We start from the raw sequence: 25,639 nt of genomic DNA on the forward strand, positions 1-25,639 counted from the left end.
GCGCCTGTACTTCCAGCACTGGGCAGAGACGGGCCCTCGGGTTTGTAGGCTTGCCAGACTAGACAGTTGGTGAGACTGGATCTAATGAGAGACTGTCAGTACCCAAGGTAGAGAGCCTCTGGCTTCCACATGCTTATGCATGTGCAGACAGGCACCTGTGTACAAACATGTACACATGCCACATACTCACGTGGGAAAATTATGTTTAATAGCCAGATTTGCTATATGCTGCTGTTTGCCAGGTTTAGAATTTGGTACATGTGTGTATAAATAGTATGATACAACTAAGTATTTAGCTAACCAACCATTAATATAGTATCACCCTTAATGAATGGCTAGAAATGTTTGAAAAACCCACAGACAGTGAATAAAAGCAGAGTTGGTAAAAGAGGATGTAGCCCTTGAAGTCAGATTTGAATCAAATCTTTGCTATGCAGCATGCCAACAGTAAGATCATGCTAACGGACTTAATCTCTCTGAGCTTCAGTTTCTTCATTTATAACGCAGACATAATCGCATTCTGACCTGGCAGTGTTGCTTCTAGAAAATCCAAGGAATGCATGTGTGACATCAAGCATGGTGTAGTAAGCAAAAAAAGCGCTCAGCTATTGTTATATGTGTTACATGTAAACATGCCCACCTGTGCACAAGAGTGATTTAGATGACAGGGTGTGCTCTCTGCGTACTTAAATAAAAGTGAAGTGCTTTTCTAAAATATCCAGTGTAGTTTTGTTGTTGTTTTTAAGGCAGGGTCTTACTCTTTTCCAGGGTGACGTGGAATGCACTATGTAGTCTCAGGCTGGCCTCAAACTCACGGTGATCCTCTTACTTCTGCCTCCTGAGGCCTGGGATTAAAGGCATGCACCACCACGCCCATCTAGTATAGCTTTTTCAAATCTCTAGCATATACAATGATTTAGTTAGCCTTTTTACACCATATACAGGAACTTAGGTGCCCAAGATTCAAGAATAAGATCATTCCTGCCCTTAACACCCCGGTAATCTTTTTTTAAAGTTGTTGTTCTTTTAAGTTTTTTAAATGGTTTGGAGAGATGGCTTAGCGGTTAAGGCACTTGCCTGTGAAGCCTAAGAACGCTTGTTGGAATCTCCAGATCCCACGTATAGCCACATGCAAGTGACGTGAGTGCAATGTCGCACATGCGCACAAGGGGACGCATGCGTCTGGAGTTCATTCACAGTGGCTGAGAGGCCCTGGCGCACCCATTGTCTCTCTGTCTCTGCCTCTTCCTCCCTCCCTCTCTCTCAATAAATAAATAATCAAAAGGAATATGTCACCACACCCCATCTGTCCAAGTTAAAAATTGTTTTTCATTGATTATTTGCAAGCACAGAGAAAGATAGGGAGAGAGAGTATGGGCATGCCAGGGCCCCTGCCACCGCAAAGACTCCAAACACATGCGCCACTTCGTGTTCCTGGCTTATTTAAGAACTGGGGAAGCGAAGCTGGGCTGTCAGGCTTTGCAAGTAAGAGCCTCAAACCACTAAGCCATCTCTCCAGCACCACCACCTTAATTTTCAGGAACTAAACTTAGAACTGTTTAATGACTGCTTTATTTTTGATGATCATGGAAGAATGCCTACTCTGAAACTGTACTTCCCAAGTTAGAATTCATTTCTCCACCCCATAATTACGTGACCATGGGCAAGTTAACTTAGCTTCTCGCTTCTCTGTGCTCTGTTTTTCTTACCCAAAACATGAAAATCATACTGTTACTCCCTCATAGGATTTTCGTAAGACTTAATTGAGCCAGTGTTTCTGAAGCGGTCCCTCCCTCCCTGAACCAGCCTTGCTGATTCTGTAGCTTTACATCTGCCTCCTTATTTGCATAAGGAAACTGTAGGTTTCCTACTTTGACTTTTCACCAATTCTGAGTGATAAGAATATAACTTTTTGAATGTTAATGCTATTGTTCAGCCAGGCATGGTGGTATATGCCTCCAATCCCACCGCTTGGGAGACTGAGGTAGAATTTGAGGCTGTCCTGGGCTTAAAACAAGACCCTGTCTTAAAAGAAAAAAAAAAGACTCACCCTGAGTACAATTTTTTTTTTCCTAATTAACCAGTTACAAGGAGTTTTAAATTTTGGGTGGCATCCCTATGGAATAAAACTAAAGTTAAGGGGCTGGAGAGATGTCTTAGCAGTTAAGCGCTTGCCTGTGAAGCCTAAGGATCCTAGTTCGAGGCTTGGTTCCCCAAGACCCATTTACACCAGATGCACAGGGGGCACATGCATCTGGAGTTTGTTTGCAGTGGCTGGAGGCCCTGGTGCACCCATTCTGCCTCCCTCCCTCCCTCCCTCCCTCCCTCTCTTTCTATCTCTATCTGCCTCTTTCTCTCTCTCTCTGTTGCTCTCAAATAAATAAATAAAAATGAACAAAAAAAACCCTGAAACTTAAATGCATTATGGTCAGATGAGCTGTTTTTTAAAAATATGTTTATGGAGCAAGAGAGATGCCTTAATGGTTAAGGAGCTTGCTTGCCATGCCTAGCCCCAGTTCAATTCCCCAATACCCATACAAAGCCAGACGCACAAAGTGGTGCATGCGTCTAGCGTTTATTGGCTAGATGTCCTGGTGTGCCCATTCCGCCTTCCTCTCCCCCTTGCAAATAAATGAAGGAAAAATGTTTTAAAATACTTTTTTTTATTATTATGTGTCTGTGGAAGTCAGAGGGCATGTTCAGGTTTGGTTCTCACCATTTCACCTCATTTGAGATAAAATTTCACTCTGCTTTTCTTTTTGCTGCTGAGTGTCTAGAACATTCTCAACTTCCCATCTCATTTGAGAGAAGTTTCCCCCAGCTGTGGGTTTTTAACGTGGACCTGAGCTTGAGACTCAGGCTTGACAGTGACACTGTCTCCACTCAACCATCTTCCCAGCCCGTATTGCTCATCAACCAGCAGAAGTTCACATAAATGGGACAACTTAAACAAAGTTCGTTTTTGCTCACAAACATTAGAATAACATAAATTTAATATTTTACTTTTAGGCTGGAGAGATGGCTTAGCATTTAAGGTGCTTGCCCACAAAGCCTAAGGACCCAGGTACAATTCCCTAGTACCCTCATAAAGCCAGATACACAAAATGGTGCATGCATCTGGAGTTCATTTACAGTGGTCAGAGGCCCTGGCATGCCCACAATAATTTCTCATTTTCTCTCTCTCTCCCTCCCTTTCTTTTTCTCTCTCTCTCCTTGCAAATAAATAGTTTTTAAAAATTACTTTTATCAACTCTTGTTTGATATACTTAAGCCTGTGCTCAAATTGCAGTACTAACAATTTAATAGTATCTGATTGCAGTGTCTTTCTGAATCAATTTCTTGGGAAAAAATGTCTGGTCACAAATAAAGCTGTTTTTTAAATTTTTGTGTCTGTTCTCACATTTTAAAATTTGTATTAATTTATTGTGCTTTTTGAGAAGCAAAATACCTACTGTATGCTTTGTATACTTTGTGTTTCAGAATATAATCAAGTCAACTAAAAATGCTAATAAACCACCCACCAATATCCATAGATAAGACTCTACAAGGACCAGTCTCCTTAGATCTTAAGAACAGATACTTAAAAACTAGTCCCACTCTCTCAGTGGGAAGGAAGATCTTGGGGAGCATACAAAAATACTTAATTTCTTATTTCATTTTAATATAGTCAGAATTCATAGAGTAGACAAATGCTCCATCATACTTCTGAATGCCAAATACAGGAGAGGAATATCCATTGCGTGATTTGCTGGCCTGAGTTTCATCTGTAGTAACAGTAGCAGCCGCACACTGGGTGCCAAATACTTAATGCTGTGGTCCTCATGCACTGGGCGGGGCTTCCGCTGAGAGCTCGGCTCGGCTCCGGCTGGTAAGTGTGAGCCCTGGGACTGCAGCCCCCACCTCAGAGTCTGTTTACCCTCGTCATAATTGTGTTATCAGCCACGTGCCTGCTGCAATTAACTAGTGGTAAGATTACCCTCGTCATCAAATTGGCCACATAGATAGCTGGAAATCGATGCACTTTTAAGAATAAACGCTAGGTTCGACTTAATCAAAATCTTCTAAGGCTGGAAGATGGCTCAACTGTGAATAGTGCTTGTTTGCAAAGCTTGCCTGCCCAGGTCTAATTCCCCAGTAAGCACATGAAAAGGCAGATGCACAAAGTAGTGCTTGTGTCTGGAGATGTTTACAACAGCAAGAGGGCCCTGCATGCCCCTTTATACCCACAAACAAAAAAGATATATTTAAAAAACCTTTGTCAATTCTGCTAGTTTTTTTTATTCTATATTGACTTCTGCTAGTGGGTGCTGCTGTTAGATTATGGTTATTTGATATTTATTGCCCTACCTGAAGGGTTGTCAAAAGTACGGCCCAGGGGAGAAGTCTGTTCCCTACTGCTTGTTCAAAGAAAAAGTTTAATTAGAACACACCAAAACTTAGAGATGGGCTGCAGATTCTAAAGTGTTACTATATGGCTGTCATTGGAAAGATTGTGTAACCTTGTTCTACCTCATCCAGATTAAAAATTGAAGCAGACATACTGTATATCAAAGATAAACTTCTTTAAAATTTTCCATGTCATTTATATCCTTTATGGGAAAAGGTTGGGAAAAAAAAAGAAAAATTGAAGTTAATGGGATGGTCTGTATATTCCCTACCCCCAGTCATTGCAATCACAGAGTCATTGCTTTCTGCTAGTGATAGGGTTTTTTTGTGTTGTTTTGTTTTTTGTTTTCCCTATCCCTTTAAAATGGTAACAGGAAGCCAGGCATGGTGGTGCATGCCTTTAATCCCAGCACTAGGAGGCAGGGGTAAGAGGATTGCTATGAGTTCGAGGCCACCCTGAGATTACCTAGTGAATTCGAGGTCAACCTGGGGTAGAATGAGACCCTACCTCTTAAAAAAAAAAAAATAGCAACAGGATATAATAAAGATTTAATTTTCAGGGCTGGAAAGATGGCTTAGCAGTTAAGGCTCATGCCTGTGAAGCCTAAGGACCCAGATTTGATTCTCCAGGTTCCTCGTAAGCCAGATGCACAAGGTAGCTAGCTTATGCATCTGGAGTTCGTTTGCAGTGGCTGGAGGCCCTGGTGTGCCCATTCTCTCTCTCCTTCTATCTCAAATAAATAAATAAATAAATAAAATAGAGTCTTCCGGGGGTGCATGGCCCTGCTGGTATCTGCATTTTCAACTTCTACTCTCCAAAACTGCAAAAGAAAATTGGGAAAAAAGGATTTAATTTTCATGAATAAAATTTAGTTATAGGTGGTTTTTATGTTCCTTCCATGCTCTGGGAAAATGCTCATCAGGTTTCCAATTAGATAGTTACCTGATCTCCTTGAGAGTCGTGTCTGCCCAGTCCCCTTGTTGAAGCCAGTTAGTGCTGGGTCCCCTTGACACGCTTAGGTTTCACGAGCCAGGGGATCTTAAGTCTGTCCTGTTCTTTAAAGTTCATAATTGAGAGAGAGACCTTTCCTCTTCTCACATATAAGCATAATGAGAAGTCAGCAGAAGTGTACCCTGAGACTAATTATCTAGTTTCTCTCTCTCTCTCTCTCTCTCTCTCTCTCTCTTTTTTTTTTTTTTTTTTTTTTTTTGGCTGTAATACAGCTTCCAAAAGAGTGATTTTGATTTGGGAAAGGTTTTTATGAAAATCCTTCCTATAAAACAGAAACCAGGTGTTTGTGTTACTTGACAGGACAATGTTGTGACAGCATTTTTCTGTACTTAGCATCAATTTCAATAGTACACTTAACTTCCGGCAGACTAACTTTTACAAAAAATATTTATTTTTTTTTATTTTTAAGGTAGGGTCTCACTCTAGCCTAGGCTGGCCTGGAATTCACTATGTAGTCTCAGGGTGGCCTCGAACTCACAGCAGTCCTCCTAACCTCTGCCTCCCGAGTGCTGGGATCAAAGGTGTGCACCACCACCCCCAGCCACAGCAGACTAATAACTTTTTAAGTTTGTGTTCTGAAAAAATAAGTTGAACTTAACTTGAAAATATCTTACATGTATATGAAATACAATTAGGAAAATGGGAATAAGACTATACAATAAACCCACTGGTACCAAAAAAGCAAATTAGTCTAAATCCAACCAGTTTAAATTAGTAGAATTGCCCCGAATGATAGTAAGTTTATTTCTCTAGTGATTACACAGGCTTTACTTGGAGGAAGGTATGCTGAGAGATGGAATTTGTAGAACATAATGCAGAATATCAAAATAATAAATGAATTATTGAATTTCTTACCAGTAAAAATTAAGGCACTCTTTCTTTCTGTGGTTGGCACTTTTATCAGCAGAGATAGTTCAAAAAAGAAAGTTCTGATTAACAATGATAGCATAGTATTTTTCATAGGAATATAACTTCATTCTGTGGATTTACTCTGCTACATGAATAATGGAAAGGCTGTGAATGTTGTCTTTTTTTTAATTCTTTGGGCTTGGCTTTTGACAGATTAGTCAAACTTTGAAGTTGCTTTCTTACTACAGAATTGACTAATTGTTTTTCTCTGTCGAAATTTGTAATGGCTTAAGTAATGTGTCAGTAGGTGTATGGTGCTTGGAATTTAGCGACATCTACTTGCTGTCTGCTGTATCAATATCATGATTACTTAATCATCTGGAATAATTGCTCTATAAGGTGTTGTCGACTTGGGTGGTGGTTTCCCTCCCTCCCTCCCTTCAATAGTAGGGGTGTGTGTGTGTGTGTGAAAGAGAGAGAGAGGGAGGGAGAGAGGGGGAGAGAGAGAGATAAAATGATGGCATTAAAGCTGAAGAAATGAAAATAAACTTTTGGTGGTGTTTTAATGCAGACGGCTTTACTAAACCGCCTGGAGCGAATTTTCGAAGCATGCTTTCCTTCTGTATTTGTCCCTGACGCTGAAGAGGAAGTGATTCCCCTCAAGCACTTGCTGGAAACAAGCACTTTGCCAATAAAAACAAGGGAGGCCTTAACTGAAAGTGGGTAAGTAGTAGATAATTTTAGATAGCGAGTGACTGTGCTCATGTCACCTGTTAGGGTGTATCAGGCTCTCACAGCATCACAGTTTTAGGGTTCTGTTGAAGCTTGATCATGTTGCACTAAGCCTAGAGTTTAGAAACTCCCTGTCTCCACTTTTTATTTGAAAACTTTTTTATTTGTTTATTATCTATTTATGAGAGAGAGAGGCAGAGAGAGAGAATGGGTGCTCCAGGGCCTCTAGCAACTGCAAATGGACTCCAGATGCATGTGCCACCTTGTACATCTGGCTTTACATAGGTCCTGGAAAATCAAACCTGGGTCTTTTGGCTTTGTAGGCAAGTACCTTAACTGCTAAGCCATCTCTTCAGCCCCTGTATCTCTACTTTTTTTTTTTTAAGTATTTTATTTTTATTTATTTATTTAATGAGAGAGAGAAAGTGGGCATTCCAGAGCCTCTAGCACTACGAATGAACTCCAGATGCATGTGCTGTCTTGTACATCTGCTAATGTGGGTACTGAGGAATTGAACCTTGGTTCTTAGGCTTCCCAGACAAGTGCCTTAACCACTGCAGAGCCACCTCTCCAGTCCTGTTTCTACTTTGGAGTTACTCTGCTGATGTTTCTAAATCAGCAGTCTAAGCAATGTTAGACATTAGCGTCTGACCAGTGTTAAAAATTGAGTGGGTTCTTTAGATTTGGTTTGGGTTTTGGTAGGTTTTGTAAAGTTAATTGGTTTTTGTTTTTCATTTTGTTTGTAAAGATAAATTCTCACTCTAGCATCTCTGTTTTAATTTATTTGAGACAGAATGAGTGAAGCTGGGCCTGGTAGTGCATGCCTTTAATCCCAGCACTTGGGAGACTGAGGTAGGAGGATCCCTATGAGTTCAAGGCCAGTCTGAGACTACTTGTGAATTCCAGGTCAGCCTGGGCTAGAATGAGACCTTACCTCAAAAAAAAAAAAAAAAAAAAAAAAAAAAACGAATGAATAAATGAATGCGCCAGGGACTTTTGCTGCAAATGAAATCCAGATGCATGCACCACTTTATGCATCTGGCTTTACATGGATGTTGGAAACTTGAACCCTGTTCTATAAGCTTTGCAAGCAAGCACCTGGAGCCACTGAGCTATCTCCCTAGCCCCCAGACATTTCATTTCTTTGTTTTCCTTGGCATCTGTCCTTTACCTCTGCTATTCTTTTCTAGAACTCCACTTACTTATTGAAGGGTACAACTTGTCTGTCTAATTGTAATTTCAAAGCTATTCTTATTTCTGGACTGGTCAGTCACTCTCTGCTTCTGGAAGCATCCTCTCCCTCTAGAGTTCTCCTCCTCTCTTGCAGCTAGAGCAGTTGCTGCTTGCTCTTCCTTCCCTCTGTGGCCTCAGGATAAAGAATGCGATCATGTTGTTGCTTCTTGATTTTTGTTTTGGGCTGATTTTTAAGAATAAAAGGACACACACTTGCAACCCCAGTACTGAAGAGAGGTGAATCCCTGGGGCCCACTGGCAAGCCCGTCTAACCTATTGATAAGTTCCAGGCCAGAGAGAGACCCTATCTGAAGAAAAGAAAAGAAAGGTAACTGGTACCTAAGGAACAACAGCTGTAGTTGTCCTCTGACCTTCACACCCACGTGCATTAAGGAAAAAACACAGCTATTGAATATCTGCATTAATATAGTGGGATGCCATGTGTTTTTCATTCTTTGTTTTTTTGTTGTTTTATTTTCTGAGACAGGGTCTCATATACACAGGCTGGCCTTGAACTCCCTCTGTATTGGAGGATGACCTTGAATTTCTGATTCTCCTTCCTTCACCTTCCAAATGCTGGGAATATAGGCATGCACCACCATGCCCAGTTTCTGCAGTGTTAGGTATGAAACCTATAGTTTCATGCATGCTAGGCACACTCTCCTAACCAAAGTACATCTTCTGTCCCTTGTTGTCATTGTTTTTTTTGGGGGGAGTCGGTGGAAAAAGAAAGTCTCATGTAGCTCCGACTGGCCTTGAACTTGCTATGTAGCTAAGAATTACTGAACTTCTGATCTTCCCGCCTCTCTCTCAAATGGTGCGCCTCCAGGGTTATGCCACGTCTGTGCCATCTGTGCAGTGCTGGGAATCCACTCGGGGCGTCCTGCTTGCTAGACAGAAACACTGCCCACTGAGCCACCTTCCAACCCAGATGTTTTTCTTTTTCCTTTTGTTTGTTTTGTTTCGTTTTTCGAGGTTGGGTCATGCTATAACCTAGACTGACCTGGAACCCACTGAATAGTCTCAGGCTGGCCTCAAGCTCGCAGTGATCCTTTGACCTCTGCCTCCTGTGTTGGGATTAAAGGTGTGCGCCACCATGCCCAGCCTAGTGCTGGCTTTTGATTTTACTCAGGTAACAGTTGTACCTTTAGGTTAGAAATAACATTATTTGGAATGCATAGAATATCATCATCATATTGAAAGTAGAATTTATGATGAAAGTTCTTAAGTAACCTGTTTTTGGCTTCATCATGGCCTTTGCAGTGAACTACTAGATGTATGGACCGAGCTACAGGATATTCATGACGCACATGGCTTGAGATATCAGTGGGGCGGCTCTCATAGCAACAAGAAGCTTTTGTGCTCCTTGGGAATAGACACTCGAAACATTGTGAGTTTATTAGTATATTATTAACAAATTGTTTTTTTAAATGTTTAATAAACCTGTTTTTTAAATTTTGCTATCCTGATAGTTCAAGGTGTGAAAATCTTGTTCTTCAGAAAATAAATATTAATTGGTTTAAATTATGCTGATTGTAAGCATCAATCTACTTCAGTGTTTCTCCAAAAATTATTTAATATTTTTGGAAAAAAAGTTGTCTTAGTGCTTCCCTTATGAAACAATGGGCCTGGGAAATAAAATTTAAATTAAATACATACATATATATATATGTATATATTTATCCATCCATAGCAAAGTTAGTTTATTCACAGTGTAAAGAAGCATTGCAAACATTTCAGAAACAATTTCACACTAAAACAGATCATTTTCTGAACGCATGTTCTTTCTCTGTATTACATGTGTATAGCTGTTCACGGGCAATAAGAAGCAGCCAGTTATAGTGCCCATGTACGCAGCAGGACTGGTAAGTACACGGTATTTTCGCATATATTTGTCATTGCTGTGTTTATTCTGCACATGTATCTCGCTCTTAGAAAAGTGTAATTTAATTTGGAAGCTGGGTGTGGTATTGCAACACCTGTCATAGCAGTACTTGGGAGACTCAGGCAGGAGGATTGCTATGACTTCAAGACTAGCTGGGCTACAGAGTGAGACTGTCGAAAATGCAGAGCAGAGTCCAGTGTGCTGCCACACCCTCTGGCCCAGCACACGGGAGGCAGTTAGGCAGATCAGTATGAGTTCGAGCCCAGGTGGCCAGCCTGGGACTTCAGAGGGAATTCCAGGTCAGCCTGGGCTAGAGTGAGACCCTACCTGGAAAAACCAGTAATAATAATAATGATAATTGAAAGATTAGTGTTACAGTCTTAAAGGCATATATAAATCCCTTTATGTCTTTACAGCAGGATATTTGTCTGTATTCTATTATTGATCCTGGGTTGTTTTAGGTTGAAAATTGTTATGATCACAATAATATTAGTGCTTAACACTTTGTAAAATGTACCTTTGAAAGATGATATTTTTCCATGTGTATATATGTGGTGTATATATGTGTACAAAGGTAGGGTCCACATATGAAAGAGAATATGCAGTGTTGGTCTTTCTGGAGCCTGGGTTACCTCAGTTGGGATGATATTTTCCAGTTCCCCATTTTCCTGCAAGGTTCATAATTTAATTTGTGTTTTCAGATGAGTAAAATTCCATTATGTATATGAAGCACATTTTCACTTTCTATCACTTGATGGACATCTGTGCTGATCCTGTTTCCTGACTGTTGGGAGTAGAACAGCAGTGAACATGGATGTGTCCATGGTAGGAGACAGAGTGCTTTGAGTGTATCCCCAGAAGCGGCATAGCTGGTAGTGGGTAATGGGTAGTTTTATGAGAAACCTTCACAGTGACTTCTCTTACACTTGTACCAACAGTGAATAAGGGCTCCTCTTTGCCTGCGTCCTTACCAGCATTTCTTGTCATTTGTTTCTTTGATGGTAGTCATTCTGACCAGAGTATGATGGAATCTCAAAATAGTTTTAATTTGCATTTCCCTGGTGGCTAAGGAAGTTGCACACTTTAAAAATGTATATTGGCTATTTCTTCTTTTGAGAACTTTCTGCTTGGTTCCACAACCCATTTTTTAAAAATTGGGTGGTTTGTTTTCTTGATGTGCAGAGTTTTTTTTTTCTTTTCGAAGTTTCTGTATATTGTAGGTATTATCATCTAACAGATAAATAACTAGTAAAAGATTTTTCCCTATTCTGTAGAATGTCCCTTCACTCAACAGTTTCCTTTGATGTGCAGAAATTTCATTTCTTAAGGTCCCATTTGTCAGTAGTTGGCCTTCTTTCCTAATTTAGAAAGTCTTTACCTGTGCCTGTGTTTTAAAGTGTTTGGCTTCATTTTCCTCTAGCACTTTTAGTGTTTTGGGTCTTAAGTTCTTTGATCCATTTGAAGTTAATTCTTGTGCAAAGTGAGAGATAAAGGTCTAGATTCATTCTTCTACATGTACATAACCCAGTTTCCCCAGCACTATTTGTTAAAGAAACTGTCTAGTGAATATTTTTGGCATTTTTATTAAAAAATTTAATGGCTTTAGCTGCATGAATTTACACCTGTATCATCTGTTCTGTTCCATTGATCTAAGTTTCTGTTTTTGTGCTAGTACCGTGATGTTTTTGTTACTAAACTAGGTATGATTATACATGTACCACCACCACCCCTCCTGCCCCAGGATTACTTTAGCTACAGGAGTTTTTCCAAGTGAATTTAACATTGATTTGGGGTTTTGTTTGTTTGTCTGTTTTGAGGTAGCGTTTCTCTCTAGCCCAGGCAAACCTGGCACTTAGTATGTAGTCTCAGGCTGGCCTCAGACTCAGAGCAATCCTCTTAACTCTTCTCCCAAGTGCTGGGATTGTGTATTATCACACCTGGCTAATTTTTTTTCAGTTCTGTGAAGAATGGCATTGCAGTTTTAATGGATCTCGCACTGAATGTGTAGACTTTTTTGGTAAAATAGCCATATTGAAAGGCTGATTGTTATAATCCATGAGCATGGGAGGTCTTTCCATTGCCTAGTGTCATCTTCAATTTCTCTCTTGAGTGCTCTGAAGTTTTCATTGTATAGGTCTTTCACTTCCTTAATTAGATTTGTCCCAAGATACATGTGTGACAGTTGTGAATGGAGTCATTTTCCTGACTTATCCTGAGCATGTTATTGGTATATAAGAGGGCTACTGATTCTTCTATGTTAATTTGTATCCTGCCACTTTGTTGAAAGTATTTATCAGCCCTCAGAGTTTTCTGGTAAAGCCTGTAAGGTCTTTTATGTATTAAATCATATCTGCAAATAAGGATACCTTGACTTCTTTGTTTACTCATCTTGCTTAGTACTCTTGGAGCACCACCACTACTTCCTTTTTATTTGAGAGAGTGAGAAGACGCAGAGAAAGAGAGACTGGGTGTGCCAGGGCCTCTAGCCACTGCAGATGAGCTCCAGACATGTAAACCACCTTGTGCAGATGGCTTACATGGGTCCTGGGGAATCGAACCTGAGTCCTGCTAAGCCATCTCTCCAGCCCCCTAGTAGTATTTTGAATTGAGTGAGAGTGGAGAAAGTGGACATCCTTATCTTGTTCTTAATTTTGATGGAAATGCTTAAAGAGATTTTCCCCATTTAGTATAACAGTTGGCTACAGAGTTGTCATGTGTAACTTTGATTGTGTTATGATATTTTCCGTGTGTTCCCAGTTTCTTCAGGACTTTATCATGAAGGAATACTGAATTTTGTTAAAAGCCTTCTCTACATTTATTAAGATGAGCATGTGATTTCTGTACTTGATTCCATTTGTAATGGTGTATTACATTTATCAGTTAGCCAATGTTGTGCAATCAATGCTTGCAACTCTGGAATAAACACAACTTGATCAGAGTGAATGATCTTGATGTGTTCCTGTATTTGGTTTGCTGATGTTTTGTTGAGAATTTTTGCATCTATGTTCATGAAGAAGATTTGTCTGTAACTTGTTTTTGTTGTCTTTGTCTTTCATATGGGTTAATACTGGCTTCATAAAAAGAGCCTAAGCGCTGGGGATATGGCTTAGTGGATAAAATGTTTGCCTACAGAGCCTAAGAACCTGGGTTCAATTCCCAGTACCTACATAACACCCGGTGCACAGAGACACATGCATCTAGAGTTTGGTTGCAGCAGCTCAGAGCCCTGGTGTGCCCATTCTCTTTCTGTTTCTGCTTACAAATAAATTAAAGTTTTAAGAAAATTTTAAAAAGAGCTTGATAGTTTTCCTTTCCTGTATTACTGAATAGTTTCAAAAGAATTGGTGTTAACTTCTAAGGTCTGCACTTTTTAGTTGGAAGATTTGTTTTTTAATTACTACTTCAGGATTTTCATTTCTAAACTTAAGAGAAGCTGAAGTGTCTTAAGCCTTAGACATATTTTAACCCAGTTATTAATTTCAAATAATGTAATATTGAAGCTACACGCAAATATTTATGGAGCTAGGGAAATGGCTCCGTGGTTAAAGGAGCATGTTTACCAAGGCTGTCAATGCAGGTGTGTGGCCCCCCAATAAATAAATAACTAATTTTTCAAAAAGAAGTAATCTGGGCTTAAAGGCCCAGTACCCACATAAAGTCAGATGCTCAAAGTGGTACATGCATCTGGAGTTGGTTTGCAGTGGCTGGAGGCTGTGGAGCACTTGGCATGTTTATCCATTTATTGATTCATTCGTTCATGTTCTTCCCACTCCCTCTCTCTCAAATAAATAAAAAATTCATTTGTTTGTTTGTTTAAGGTTTTGGAAATATGAGATTATAGTAAGTGAAAATGAGCCAGGATTGCTCAGTTTATCCTTAGAGTTTTCATTATGTTTTAAATGTGTTATTTTGGGGTGGAAAATGGTTCAACAGTTAAAGTGCTTGTTTATAAAGCCTAATAGCCTGGGTTTGATTCCCCAGTGCCTACATAAAGCCAAATGCACAAAGTGGCACGTATATCTGGAGTTTGTTTGCAGTAGCAAGAGGCCCTGACATGCCCATCCTCTCTCTCTTACTCTTTCTTTGCTCGCAAATAAAATAAATAAAAATATTTAAGTGTGTTATTTCTTTTTCAGAGAAGCCAGGAAAACTGAGATAGTTTCATTCTAGTCTCAATCACATTTTAAAGTTTTAATGTTTGTAGGGTTTGAAGTGTTACTGAATTACTGATAAATAAAAATGTCCTGTCCATTGAACTAAAAATACCATGCCATATATATATAAAATTGAGGTACTATATTTAAGAATGAAGGGGTTGGTAAGATAGCTTGGTGGTTAAAAGCACTGGTTTGCAGTCTGCCAACCTGGGTTAGCACCCAGTGTAAAGCCAGATGGATGCACAAAGTGGTGCCTATGTCTGGAGTTTGTTTGCAGTGGCAAAAGACCCTGTTACGCCCATGCTCTTTCTTTTGGTGTCTGTCCATCTCTCTTTCTTGGAAATAAAAGCATTTTTTTTAATGTTTTTTTTTAAATTTTTTTATTTTATTTATTTATTTGAGAGTGACAGACACAGAGAGAAAGACAGATAGAGGGAGAGAGAATGGGTGCACCAGGGCTTCCAGCCTCTGCAAACGAACTCCAGACGCGTGCGCCCCCTTGTACATCTGGCTAACGTGGGACCTGGGGAACCGAGCCTCGAACCGGGGTCCTTAGGCTTCATAGGCAAGCGCTTAACCGCTAAGCCATCTCTCCAGCCCAAAAGCATTTTTTTTTAAAGAAATGAAACAAAGCTTCATGTTGTGGCATGCGCCTGTAATCCCAGTGCTTGAGAGGTGGAGGTGAAAGGATTGGAAGTAATCTACAAACTTTATCCATGAATAAGCGCTGATTATTGTCACTGAGTTGGAACAGTTTTGTGGAATTTTCTGTGCCTGAACTTTCCTACCAGTTTCTGCTCCCTTCTTTATCTTATACTTGATATTCCTGTATGCTTTTCTGTTCCAGATAGATACATTCTGAAACATTTCTTGTTAATTTGTTGGTTGGTTGGACTTTTTTTTCCCCTCAAGGAATAGCAGTCCAGACATGGCTGGTGTCCCAAAGTTTTGATCTTAGTAGAAACTAGGGGTCTCACTTACAGGAGCTTCATGCCATGTCAGCCACAGCACATCAGCTGAACCACAATCTGAGAACTGATGCTTTAAATCCTAGTTCAAAGTAGATTCGGTTGATACTAGTAATTCCCAAGTGTATTTTCTCTGCACAAGGGTATGCTTGAGAATCTGCATAACATAAATGGTGAGACACAGTGAGTGTGGACACACCAGGGCCTCCTGCCGCTGTAAAAGACTCCAGACACAGGTGCCTCTCTGTGCACCTGGCTGTATGCAGACACTGGGGAATCAATCCCAAGCCATTAGTCAAGCTTTGCAAGCAAGCGCCTTTTACTGCTGAGCCACCGCTCCAGACCTTGGTAGTTTTAGTACAAAGCGACCATTGCTTTTCTTCTGCATTGTTATACCCATGTAATGGTTTCCTCTCTTACTCCAAACTTGTGCTCGATTTGTAACTGATCCAGTGGAGCATGACAGATGTTCTCTTCTCTGAAATGGCTGCCTCTCTACTTTGCAAGACCAAGGACCTCTGACGTAATAAGACACCACTTCAGTATGAATTCACCCGTAGACGTCATGAGAGCACGTGGCGAGTCAGCGCCTGAGCTTCTGCTACATAGGACAGCTGCCCTCTTCTGCAGGCACTGTCGTGACAGCGTAACAGACATCCTCTTAAGATGCAAGGCTTGGGGCTGGAGAGATGGCTTAGTGGTTAAGTGCTTGCCTGTGAAGCCTAAGGACCCCGGTTCAAGGCTCAGCTCCCCAGGACCCACGTTATCCAGATGCACAAGGGGGCGCATGCATCTGGAGTTTTATTTGCAGTGGCTGGAGGCCCTGGCACGCCCATTCTCTCTCTCACTCTCTCCTTCTCTCCCTCCCTCTTTCCCTCCCTCTTTCTCTATCTGACACTCTCAAATAAATAAATACAAATAAAATAAAATATTTTAGAATACAAGGTTTGGCTTCAAAAACTTGTGATTCTGAAATATTTTCTTTTGTTCTGAGGTTCCTAGATTTCTGTTCTTACAAAGTTTACACATTGATTCCTTTCCTTCCACTTAATGACTAATGTATCTTTTACAGGGTATGCTAGAGCCCACCAAGGAACCATTGAAACCACTATCTGCTGCAGAAAAAATTGCTTCCATTGGTCAGACAACCACCATGACACCAGAGATAAACACATCTGATCAGTTCCAGGTACAACAGAAATTCATGTGTATATAAGTGTTTGTACATTCTGGTCTGTTTTCCTTAATGCATCAGTTAGCTTTGTGTTTGTAAATTTTGATTTGATGATGGACATAGTTTTGATTGTTAACTAGCATCCCTTGAGATATAGTGAACAAATTATGTGTAATTTTCAAAAACCGAAAGATGAAATTTGAGAACAAGGTGATGATGGGTAAGTTTTTAAGCCAGTCCAAGCTTCAGTCTGTGTACAGACAAGATGAAGAGTCCCTTGCTCTGAACATTAGATGATCATAATCACTAATACAAATCTAGTAAGTGCTGGATTTTACAAAAATGGGAAATACTGTATGAATACCATCTCTTTGAAACTGTTACAATATGTTTTTCCTGAAATCCTGTGCAATTTTAGAAAGCAATAAAAGCTGACCTATCTTTTGGGCACAATTAAACACATTTTTTTTTTCAGTCCAGTGTGTTTATCTGGGGAAAATAGGCCATTTTGCCTTGTTTACTCTTCCCTTATCAAACAAGAAACTGATTTCAATGCTGGTTAAATTGTTTTAAAACATATTTTTAAGTGGTTTTGTTTTGTGTTGATTTTTGTCTTCTATAGAAGTATCTTTAAAGGAACATTATCATTTCTAACACTTGTTCTTCCCATTCTCATCACTTATTAACCTTCACAAAACATCACAAATATGTGTTCCATAGCAGTGGTCCACTAAAGCAGCGTTGGAACATAAAGGAAATTTGGAAAGAACCATAACCTATAACCATCTGTGGAGAGTTTCTGTACTCAGCACCCTAACTGAAGAGCCCTGCAGTGAATCATCTGTTCAGTTTGAATTAGTTTTTCAGAATTATCTGACCACAGGCTCCATTTTTGCAGGGGCCACAGGAACAGGGTGTCATAACTTTTGTAGGAATCATGTTCTGAACAACAAGCTTCAGAAATTGATAAATAAAACATAGGTCCATCCCTGTCAGGTGTATTTCAAGAAGCATCTCTTAGTTACTGTGAGCCACTGTGGCTTGTTCTTAGGCATCATGTAAACTTCACCTCAAAGCCAGATTATTACTAGCCCAGAATTAATAGACGACTGAGCCTTTCTTTGTTCGTGGTCGGGTGGTGCGTCTCATGGGCAGGGTCTGTCTTCAGTCACCTTCCTTTGATTGCCCTCACACTGCACTCTGGCTGGCCGACAGTTCCCACAGCTCTCTGTATAGATAGAGAATTCTTTTTTCCACAGCATGGTTTTTGCTTCCATCCTGATCCATTCTTACTCATTCATCCATTATTATTCCTCTAATATTAGGGATTGGCACAGTAACTACTTGGTACATTTTACTGAAAATAGAGCTTTCTTAGTAAGACACTTATTACTAGTTTGCTTGCCTCTTTCCTTTCTTTTGTTTGTTTTTGGTTTTTCAAGGTAGGGTCTCACTCTAGCTCAGGCTGACCTGGATTTCACTATGTAGTCTCAGGGTGGCCTGGAACTCACGGTGATCCTCCTACCTCTGCCTCCCGAGTGCTGGGATTAAAGGCGTGCACCACCACGCCCGGCTCCTCCTTCCGTTCTTTCTACTCCATCCGTGACCAACCCCATAAATTATTGTTAATTTAATTGAAGTTAGTGTTGCCTGTCATTTTTCCCCTAGTTGTTTTGACTTTGTGTATTTAATTTTAGTCAGAACCTTATAGCTTGTTGTCTTCCTTACATAATTTAATTTGGATATAACTAAAAGCTATTACAGGTAACCAAATGAAAGACTTCTATGTTAATTTAGAATTTTGTGCTGAAATTCCTCACTTCCATCACTGAATTATAAAATCATTGCTTGGCTGCACACCTCTGGCTCAGGTTAAAATAAACATCTAAAATGTATTGTAAGGATTTTCTTAGCCAGGCGTTGTGGCGCACGCCTTTAATCCCAGCACCCGGGAGGTAGAGGTAGGAAGATCACTGTGAGTTCGAGGCCAGCCTGAGGCTGCATAGTAAATTGCAGGTCAGCCTAGACTAGAGCAAGACCTTACCTTGAAAAAACAAAAAATAACAAAAAAAAATTATATAAAAGTGATATTTCTTAGCACTAGCCTTCCTTTCTTTCTTTTTTACTTTTTTCAAAGTAGGGTCTCACTCTGGCCCAGGTTGACCTGGAACTCACTCTCAACTTGAATTCACAGCATCCTCCTGCCTCTGCCTCTGAGTGCTGGGATTAAAGGTGTGCACCTCCACGGCTGGCTTTGTTTTCTTTTTCTTGCCATACAATGATACTGTCACATCTTCCCAGTGGTTGTATTTTCAGGTGAAAGGACCATAGCCTATAAAACTGGAACCTAACAAATGTTTTAGGAAAAACCTGTTTGATGACTCATCTTTTTTCCCCCAAAACTGTAAGCACCCATTTCCTGTATGTTTCTGTTTTGGCTCCTTGAATGGTGACTTTCAGATGTCGCAGGTGTGTAATTCCCACGACACCTGCATGCGTGTGGATCTGCTCGCTCCACCCGCTGTACTGTACGTAACGTGAAGCTCGGGTCCCTGCCGCTGCTGGTGTCAGTCCTGTGACGGGGACACCTCTTGTGGGAACTTAAAGGTTCACTAACTTGTAGGGGAACACACCTGCAATCCCAGCACTTGAGGGGACTAAGAGATCAAGGCCAAAACAAAACAGGAACCACCTTTCTTGAGCCTGGACAGAGGTCGAGTATAATAAATAGTAATGATTCCTCTTGGGCTGTGTTTGTTGCTGTCATCTACTGAATTCCAGAGTCACATTCTCATGGCACCATAACTTACTCCCTTCCTGGTAGGTCCACTTACTTTTCATTCATTGCAGTAGTCATCTCTGACTAGCAGCCAGCCAACTGGCAACTTCCTTTCTTTAGCTGTTTGATGTAGCTGTTTTGGTGTGGATCCAAGTGCCAAAGCTAGAAGAACAATCAGTATCATGCATCCTGACTTCAATAAGGAAAACGTATTTGGGCCGGGCGTGGTGGGGCACACCTTTACTCCCAGCACTCGGGAGGCAGAGGTAGGAGGCTCACTGTGAGTTCAAGCCCAGCCTGAGACTACATAGTGAATTCCCGGTCAGCCTGGGCTAAAGTGAAACCCTACCTCGAAGAAAAAAAGAAAGAAAGAAAGAGAGAGAGAGAGAGAGAGAGAGAGGGAGGGAGGAGGAAAGAAAGAAGGGAGGGAAGAAAGGGAAGGAAAGGAAGAGGAAGGAAATGAAAGGAAAGGAGGGAGGAAGGAAGGAAAGAAAAGGAAAGGAAAGAAAGAAAGTAAGTAAGTAAGTATTTGGGAAAGCAAGTATTTTACCCAAAGTTATGCATCAGTAGAACAGGACTGTAATCTAGATTTCCTCTTCAGTCTCCATGTTTCTGTTATTTTGTTATGCCCGTATTTATTTACTGAATTTTGTCTCAGTAGTAATCACTTATTGTACACTGCTTAAAGCTGTTTCAAAGACTTCATTCCAGTATTTTCTGTCTTCATTATCTTACTTATGAATGTCATGATACTTAGCTTTATGGCTTAGGTATTCTGCTCTTCATGTTTCCTGTTTCTGCTAGATGTTGATTCATGTCAGCACCTCATTTTCATAACTTCAGTTATGTCCTCAAAATGCCATGGAGTTGAGAAGCAAAAATTCCACCAATCCATTGAAATACTTATAAGCACCCAGCTACTTGACAGCATTACATAGAACATGTTAATCAAAGAGCTTGTTCTGTTTAGCTAGAAATTTTGTTACTGGGTTTTGTCCATCCTTAAAGGTCTCATTTATCCAAAAATGGAACAAGTTGGATCTGCTACAGTGCAGATCCATCATCAGGGAGGCAGTAGAAAGAGGCTAGCAGGTAGGTGCCGGTCAGGCTGTAACAGCTCAAGGCTGTCCCTGGCACACACTTCCCCCAGCAGTCCTCTACCTCTCACAGGCGCTGTAACCTCCCAGACAGCACTGCCCGCGGGGGATTAAACACACGAGTCTCTGAGGAACATTTTACAGTCAAGCAACGACATCCTGCCTCTGGTACCCACAGACTCACAGGCATCTAGTGATTTAAATTGTCTGCAGTCCAGCTTTAAAAGTCCCCATAGTTTTTAGCAAGCCAGCCAAGCTGTCAAAGCAGCCCCTTAACTGTGAGCCCTGTCAGATCAAAGCATAGTTTACACACTTCTCACATGTGGTGGCGCAGATAAGCATCCCATTCCAAAAGGGAAGAGGAGTCCAGCAAGGGAAGATGACGCTAAGCAAGACTGAAAGCTCACAGGCAGGCCCCAAAGTCTGCCGCTCCACGTCTGGTTCCTGAGACCGGGATGCAGTCCTCGGGGCTCCAGAAGGCTTGAGCAGCTTCCCTCAGCTGTGCTGCCTGTGCCTCTTCTTGGGTGGGTGGTTCCTCTGTGACCCTGCAGTTTCTCTTGGCAGATGCCTTATAGTCTTGTGATCTCTTAACATTCTAGGTTCCCTTTTTCAATTTCGGGTTTACCTTCCCAACTTCATACATTGGCCTCTCAGGGCCTGTGTGCAGGGACTCCAACCCTCCCTAGAGTCCTGGCGCAGCATTCCATGACCCCCTTCCTCTTGTATCTTTCATTCTTCCAAAACCAGTACCGTGTGGGCAACACCGCCAAGATCTGTGTCAGATAGGGCGAAAGCCTGGTGCCTGTGGCACACAGCTGTGGTAGCTGTATGCTGACCTTTGGGAACTGTGAACTCCTTCAGCATTCTTCCCTCAGGCTCTTTCTTTTCAAATGAATTCCCATTCTTACTAGCTGGAGCCTTCCGAAGGTTGGATCTTGCCATCACCACCATTCCCATTGTCCCAGTGCGTAGTAGTTGGCTTATCATTAATGGTGGTAATCTCTTCAACAGTTATCCCTGAAACAACTATAGGTTTTGTGCCAGGACTTGAAATGTGCTTACATTTCTTTCTGTGCCAACTGTGATTTTTTTCCTATCTTTCTGCTTTCTTTAATTATAGATCTGAATGAAGGCAGATAAGAGGCATCATGCCACAGATTCCTTTATTCTGCCTTGAAATTTCCTCTGCCAACACATTGCTTCATTACATTTATTTATGTACTTACTTATTTACTCATTTATTTATTTTGGCTTTTTGAGGAAAGGTCTTGCTCTAGCCCAGGCTGGCCTAAAATTCACTATGTATTCTTAGACTGGCCTCATACTCACCTTGGCCTCCTGAGTACTTAAAGATGTGTGCCACCACGTCCAGCCATTTTTTTTAATTAATTTATTTATTTTCAAGTAGAGACATAGAATGAGAATATGGGCACACCAGGTCTTCTAGCCACTGCAGATGAATTCCAGATACATGTGCCACCTTGTGCATCTGGCTTTATGTGGGTACTGGGGACTTGAGCCTGGATCGTTAGGCTTTGCAGGCAAGTGCCTTAATCACTGAGCCATCTATCTCTCCAGCCCTACTCCATTATTCTTAAATTCAGCATTGCTCAAATCAGGACACAAGTAAATTCGGTCAGTTTCTTTGCCAGGATATCTATCACATGAGCTGCCTCTAGCCCAGTTCCCAGTAGAGTCCTTCTTTGAAACCTCATGAACCAAGCTGTCAGTCTACATTTCTCGTGACTTTATTTCTCAAACTCCTACCAAAAGGGCCCATAAAGCTCTGTTTACAGCATTGTAAGGCTTATCTAGCTCAGAGTTCCAAATCTTTCTTCATTCCTTCTGCAAACCAGTTGCAAAGGACCTTAGCCCAGGCGTGGTAGTACACACTTTCAATCCCAGCACTTGAGATGCTGAGGTAGGAAGATCAAGGCCAGCCTGAGCTAGAATGAGACCCTATGTGGAAACCCTCTCCTGAAAAGATGACTTAAGAACCACACGGTCATGTTTCTATGTCAGTCGCTTTCTTGTCGCTGGGATAGAGTGCCCTACCAGAAGCAGAGAGTGTATTTCATTCAGCGCACGGTTCCAGAGAACAGAGCCCACCATGGTGGAGAAGGTATGCATGGGCAGGAAGGAAGGAAAGAGGGAGAGAGAACACCAAGCAGGGTGGGCCGGAACACCCAGTGTCACATTTCTTCAGCAGAGCTCCACCTCTGAAAAATTCTACAGCCTAGCTGAGCGTGCTGGCACACACCTTTAATCCCAGCAGTCGGAAAGTAGAGATAGGAGGATCGTTGTGAGTTTGAGAGGCCAACCTGAGACTACATAGTGAATTCCAGGTCAGCCTGAGCTAGAGCAAGACCTTATTCCGGAGGGGGGGGGGGGAACCTTCCACAAACTTTCCAAACAACTGGGGATGAAGTATTCAACACATGAATCTGTGGAGGGTACACCAAAGTGCTCATTAATCTTTAAGTAGGTTATAAACCAGGTTTTCTCGTAGTTATTTCATAACTTGTTTGAAATAGTTCTACTAAAAAGGCAGTACAGGGATGTCCTTGTACCCCCCATGGTTACATCTTTACACAATTGTAGAGCAATGGAAAGGTCAGGAATATGATGTGGGTACCACATGTGGACATAGTTCTGCATAGCTGTATTGCATGGGTTGATTCAGGTAGCCACCACCACGGTCAGCACGCAGAGCTCTCCCAGCACCACAAAGAGCCGCCTTAGGGGTTGGAGAGCTGCTCAGTGGTGGACACGCAGCCGACCCTGGTGCTGACACTGAGCGCAGACCTCTGCAGCAGATCCGCTCCTCTGCAGCCTTTCATCCTGGAACCCTGACGTCCGCATTGTACGTGGTCTGTTCCTCCCTGTTCAACCTCTAGGTTGGATGTGACTTTTAAAGGTTAAATATTTGTATTAGTTTGCAGATCATTGGTGTCCTTATTATATATATATATATGTCAAATTATATCAAATATAATATGGAATTAGATACGCCCAAACAGCCAATTCATGTTCCTTTACTCAGAAGAAAAGTGTTTTAATAGGACCCACTTTATAGTAAAGCACAGTTAATTAAAAATAAAAAAGATGGGGGCTGGAAAGATGGCTTAGCGATTAAGGTGCTAGCTTGCAAAGGCAAAGGACTCAAGTTCGATTCCCCAGGACCCATGTAAGACAGATGCACGTGGTGGTGCATGCATCTGGATTTTGTTTGCAGTGGCTAGAGACTCTGATGTGCCCATTCTTTCTGTTTCTATCTGCCTCCTTCCCCTTCTTTCATATAGATAAATAAACATTAAAAGATTTTTTTTTTTTTTTGTTTTTTTTGGTTTTTCGAGGTAGGGTCTCACTCTGGTCCAGGCTGACCTGGAATTAACTCTGTAGTCTCAGGGTGGCCTTGAACTCACGGTGATCCTCCTACCTCTGCCTCCCGAGTGCTAGGATTAAAGGCGTGCGCCACCATGCCTGGCCTAAAGAATTTTTTTTAAATGGTGGGTTGGACATGGTTGTGTGAGCACCTTTTATCCCAGCAGTTGGGAGGCAGAGGTAGGAGGATCGCCATGAGTTCAAGGCCACCCTGAGACTACAGAGTGAGTTCTAGGTCACCCTGAGCTAAAGTGAGATCCTACCTCAAAAAACCAAAAACAAATTAAATTAAATGGCAACAACATATTAATATTTAAAATCTGATAATGGCTGGGCATGGTGGTGCATGCCTGTAATCCCAGCACTAGGGAGGCAGAGGTAGGGAGAACCGCTGTGAGTTCAAGGCCAGCCTGGAACTACAAAATGAGTTCTAGATCAGCTTGGGCTAGAGTGAGACTCTTCCTCTGGAAAAAAAAAGTTCCTTTTTTTTTTTTAGGCCAGACATTGTGATGTACTTCTTTAATCCCAGAAAACAAGACAAAACAGTTATTTCCCTAAGTGTTATCAACAATGCCAGCAAAAGAGAAAGAAAAAAATTTTTTTTTCTCTCCATAAAACCAAGAGGAGTTGCGAAGGAGAATGTGGGAGTGGGGGAGGTGTTTATTGTCTATAATTATGGATGCTGTCAATAAAAAAAAAGAAAAAAACCTATTCTTAAAGTAAAATGGTCAATTTCAAAATGAAAAAAAATTTAAATACCTTCCATTCCATATTTACCATTGTTTGTTTTATCTTTGTTTGGCAATTAAGAAATTTAAAAACCTAGAATAGTCTAATCAGCTCTGAGGATTATCTTAGCACATTATTTGCAGTAAATATGCCATGTCTGCGCTTGGAGCAACGAGGCAGGCAGAGTGCAAGTTCAGACATCAGCCCGGGCCGCACCGTGCGCCCGGGCCGCATGGAAATAGGGCGAGACTGTGTTTCAAAGCAAAGCAGAGCGTCTGGTATCAGAGTCCAAGTTATGTCCAAGTCAGAGAAGTTGATAACTATCTGGCCAGACACGCGGGCACACACCGACATACTTCCACCCCGTAGCTGCTCAGTGGAGGGGAAGGACCACAGGTGTCCTGCGAGCCTGAGCAGCGTGGTTCAAAGCAGCACCTTAAAAGAGTAGGTGCAATATTGGCTCATAATTTCTCTTGAAATCTGGAAACATACAGAACTAGAGACCTTTGACTTTGAACCTTCTTTTATTGTCAGAAGACCAAAAAATATGCAACTAGTTAGCTAGTAATTACTCTATCTTTAACAACTCAGATTTCATTTTCAGTATGGTACCTTCTCTGTTGCATTGTATTTTATCTGTTTAAAAAATGTTAAATGACTAGTTATTTAAAATAAATTCAGTCACTGTAATACAAAAAACAGTATTTTAAATATCTTTCCTATAATAAAGCTAGCAGTTTAAATCATAATTTGAATCTAAATTGAAATAGAATCAGTCCATAAATTTGTTTGAAAATATAAAGATTATTCCATTTCTCAGATGCAGATTTGTAATGTCATTAAGCTGTGCTATTTATGAAGTTTGAAATTTCAATTTGTGTTGATATTTGCAAGTAACCTTCCAGAATTGTTAAGTTACCTCGATATAGGTGCTTTGTTGCCTACTGGTCCTGCTATGGTAACCTTTCGTTTGTTTGTTTGCTTTTAAGGATTCTTTACATTGCTACAACCTGCACTGATTAATTTTGATGTTTTGGTTTCAACTCTAGGAGTCTCTCCCACCCGTGCAGTTTGACTGGAGTAGCAGTGGCCTTACTAACCCCTTAGATGGTACGTCTCTCCGTAGAGCCTCTAGCACCAGAGCTAGAGCTAGGAAAGCCACAAAGTTCAGACAAGCCTCTCTCTGCTGATTTCCTTTCTTCTTTGAACATAACTTCTTACTCTTACCTGTGGAAATCCAGGCTTTCTTTCTGA

At 41.1% G+C, this 25,639-nt stretch overlaps 1 protein-coding gene across 3 annotated transcripts in view; it reads left to right on the plus strand.

Annotated features, from left to right (window-relative positions):
* Aftph (aftiphilin) overlaps positions 1-25,639 on the plus strand; it is a 67,445-nt gene that overhangs the window by 23,853 nt on the left and 17,953 nt on the right. For all 3 annotated transcript variants that reach the window (XM_004660082.2, XM_004660083.2, XM_045137530.1), the window contains exons 3-7: positions 6,819-6,970; positions 9,476-9,602; positions 10,021-10,077; positions 16,295-16,411; positions 25,435-25,495. In XM_004660082.2, the coding sequence (XP_004660139.2) occupies positions 6,819-6,970; positions 9,476-9,602; positions 10,021-10,077; positions 16,295-16,411; positions 25,435-25,495 (514 nt within the window). The remainder of the gene's footprint in view (positions 1-6,818; positions 6,971-9,475; positions 9,603-10,020; positions 10,078-16,294; positions 16,412-25,434; positions 25,496-25,639) is intronic.

Source organism: Jaculus jaculus, chromosome 18 (genome assembly GCF_020740685.1).
Source record: "Jaculus jaculus isolate mJacJac1 chromosome 18, mJacJac1.mat.Y.cur, whole genome shotgun sequence".
NCBI classification, from domain to species: domain Eukaryota; kingdom Metazoa; phylum Chordata; class Mammalia; order Rodentia; family Dipodidae; genus Jaculus; species Jaculus jaculus.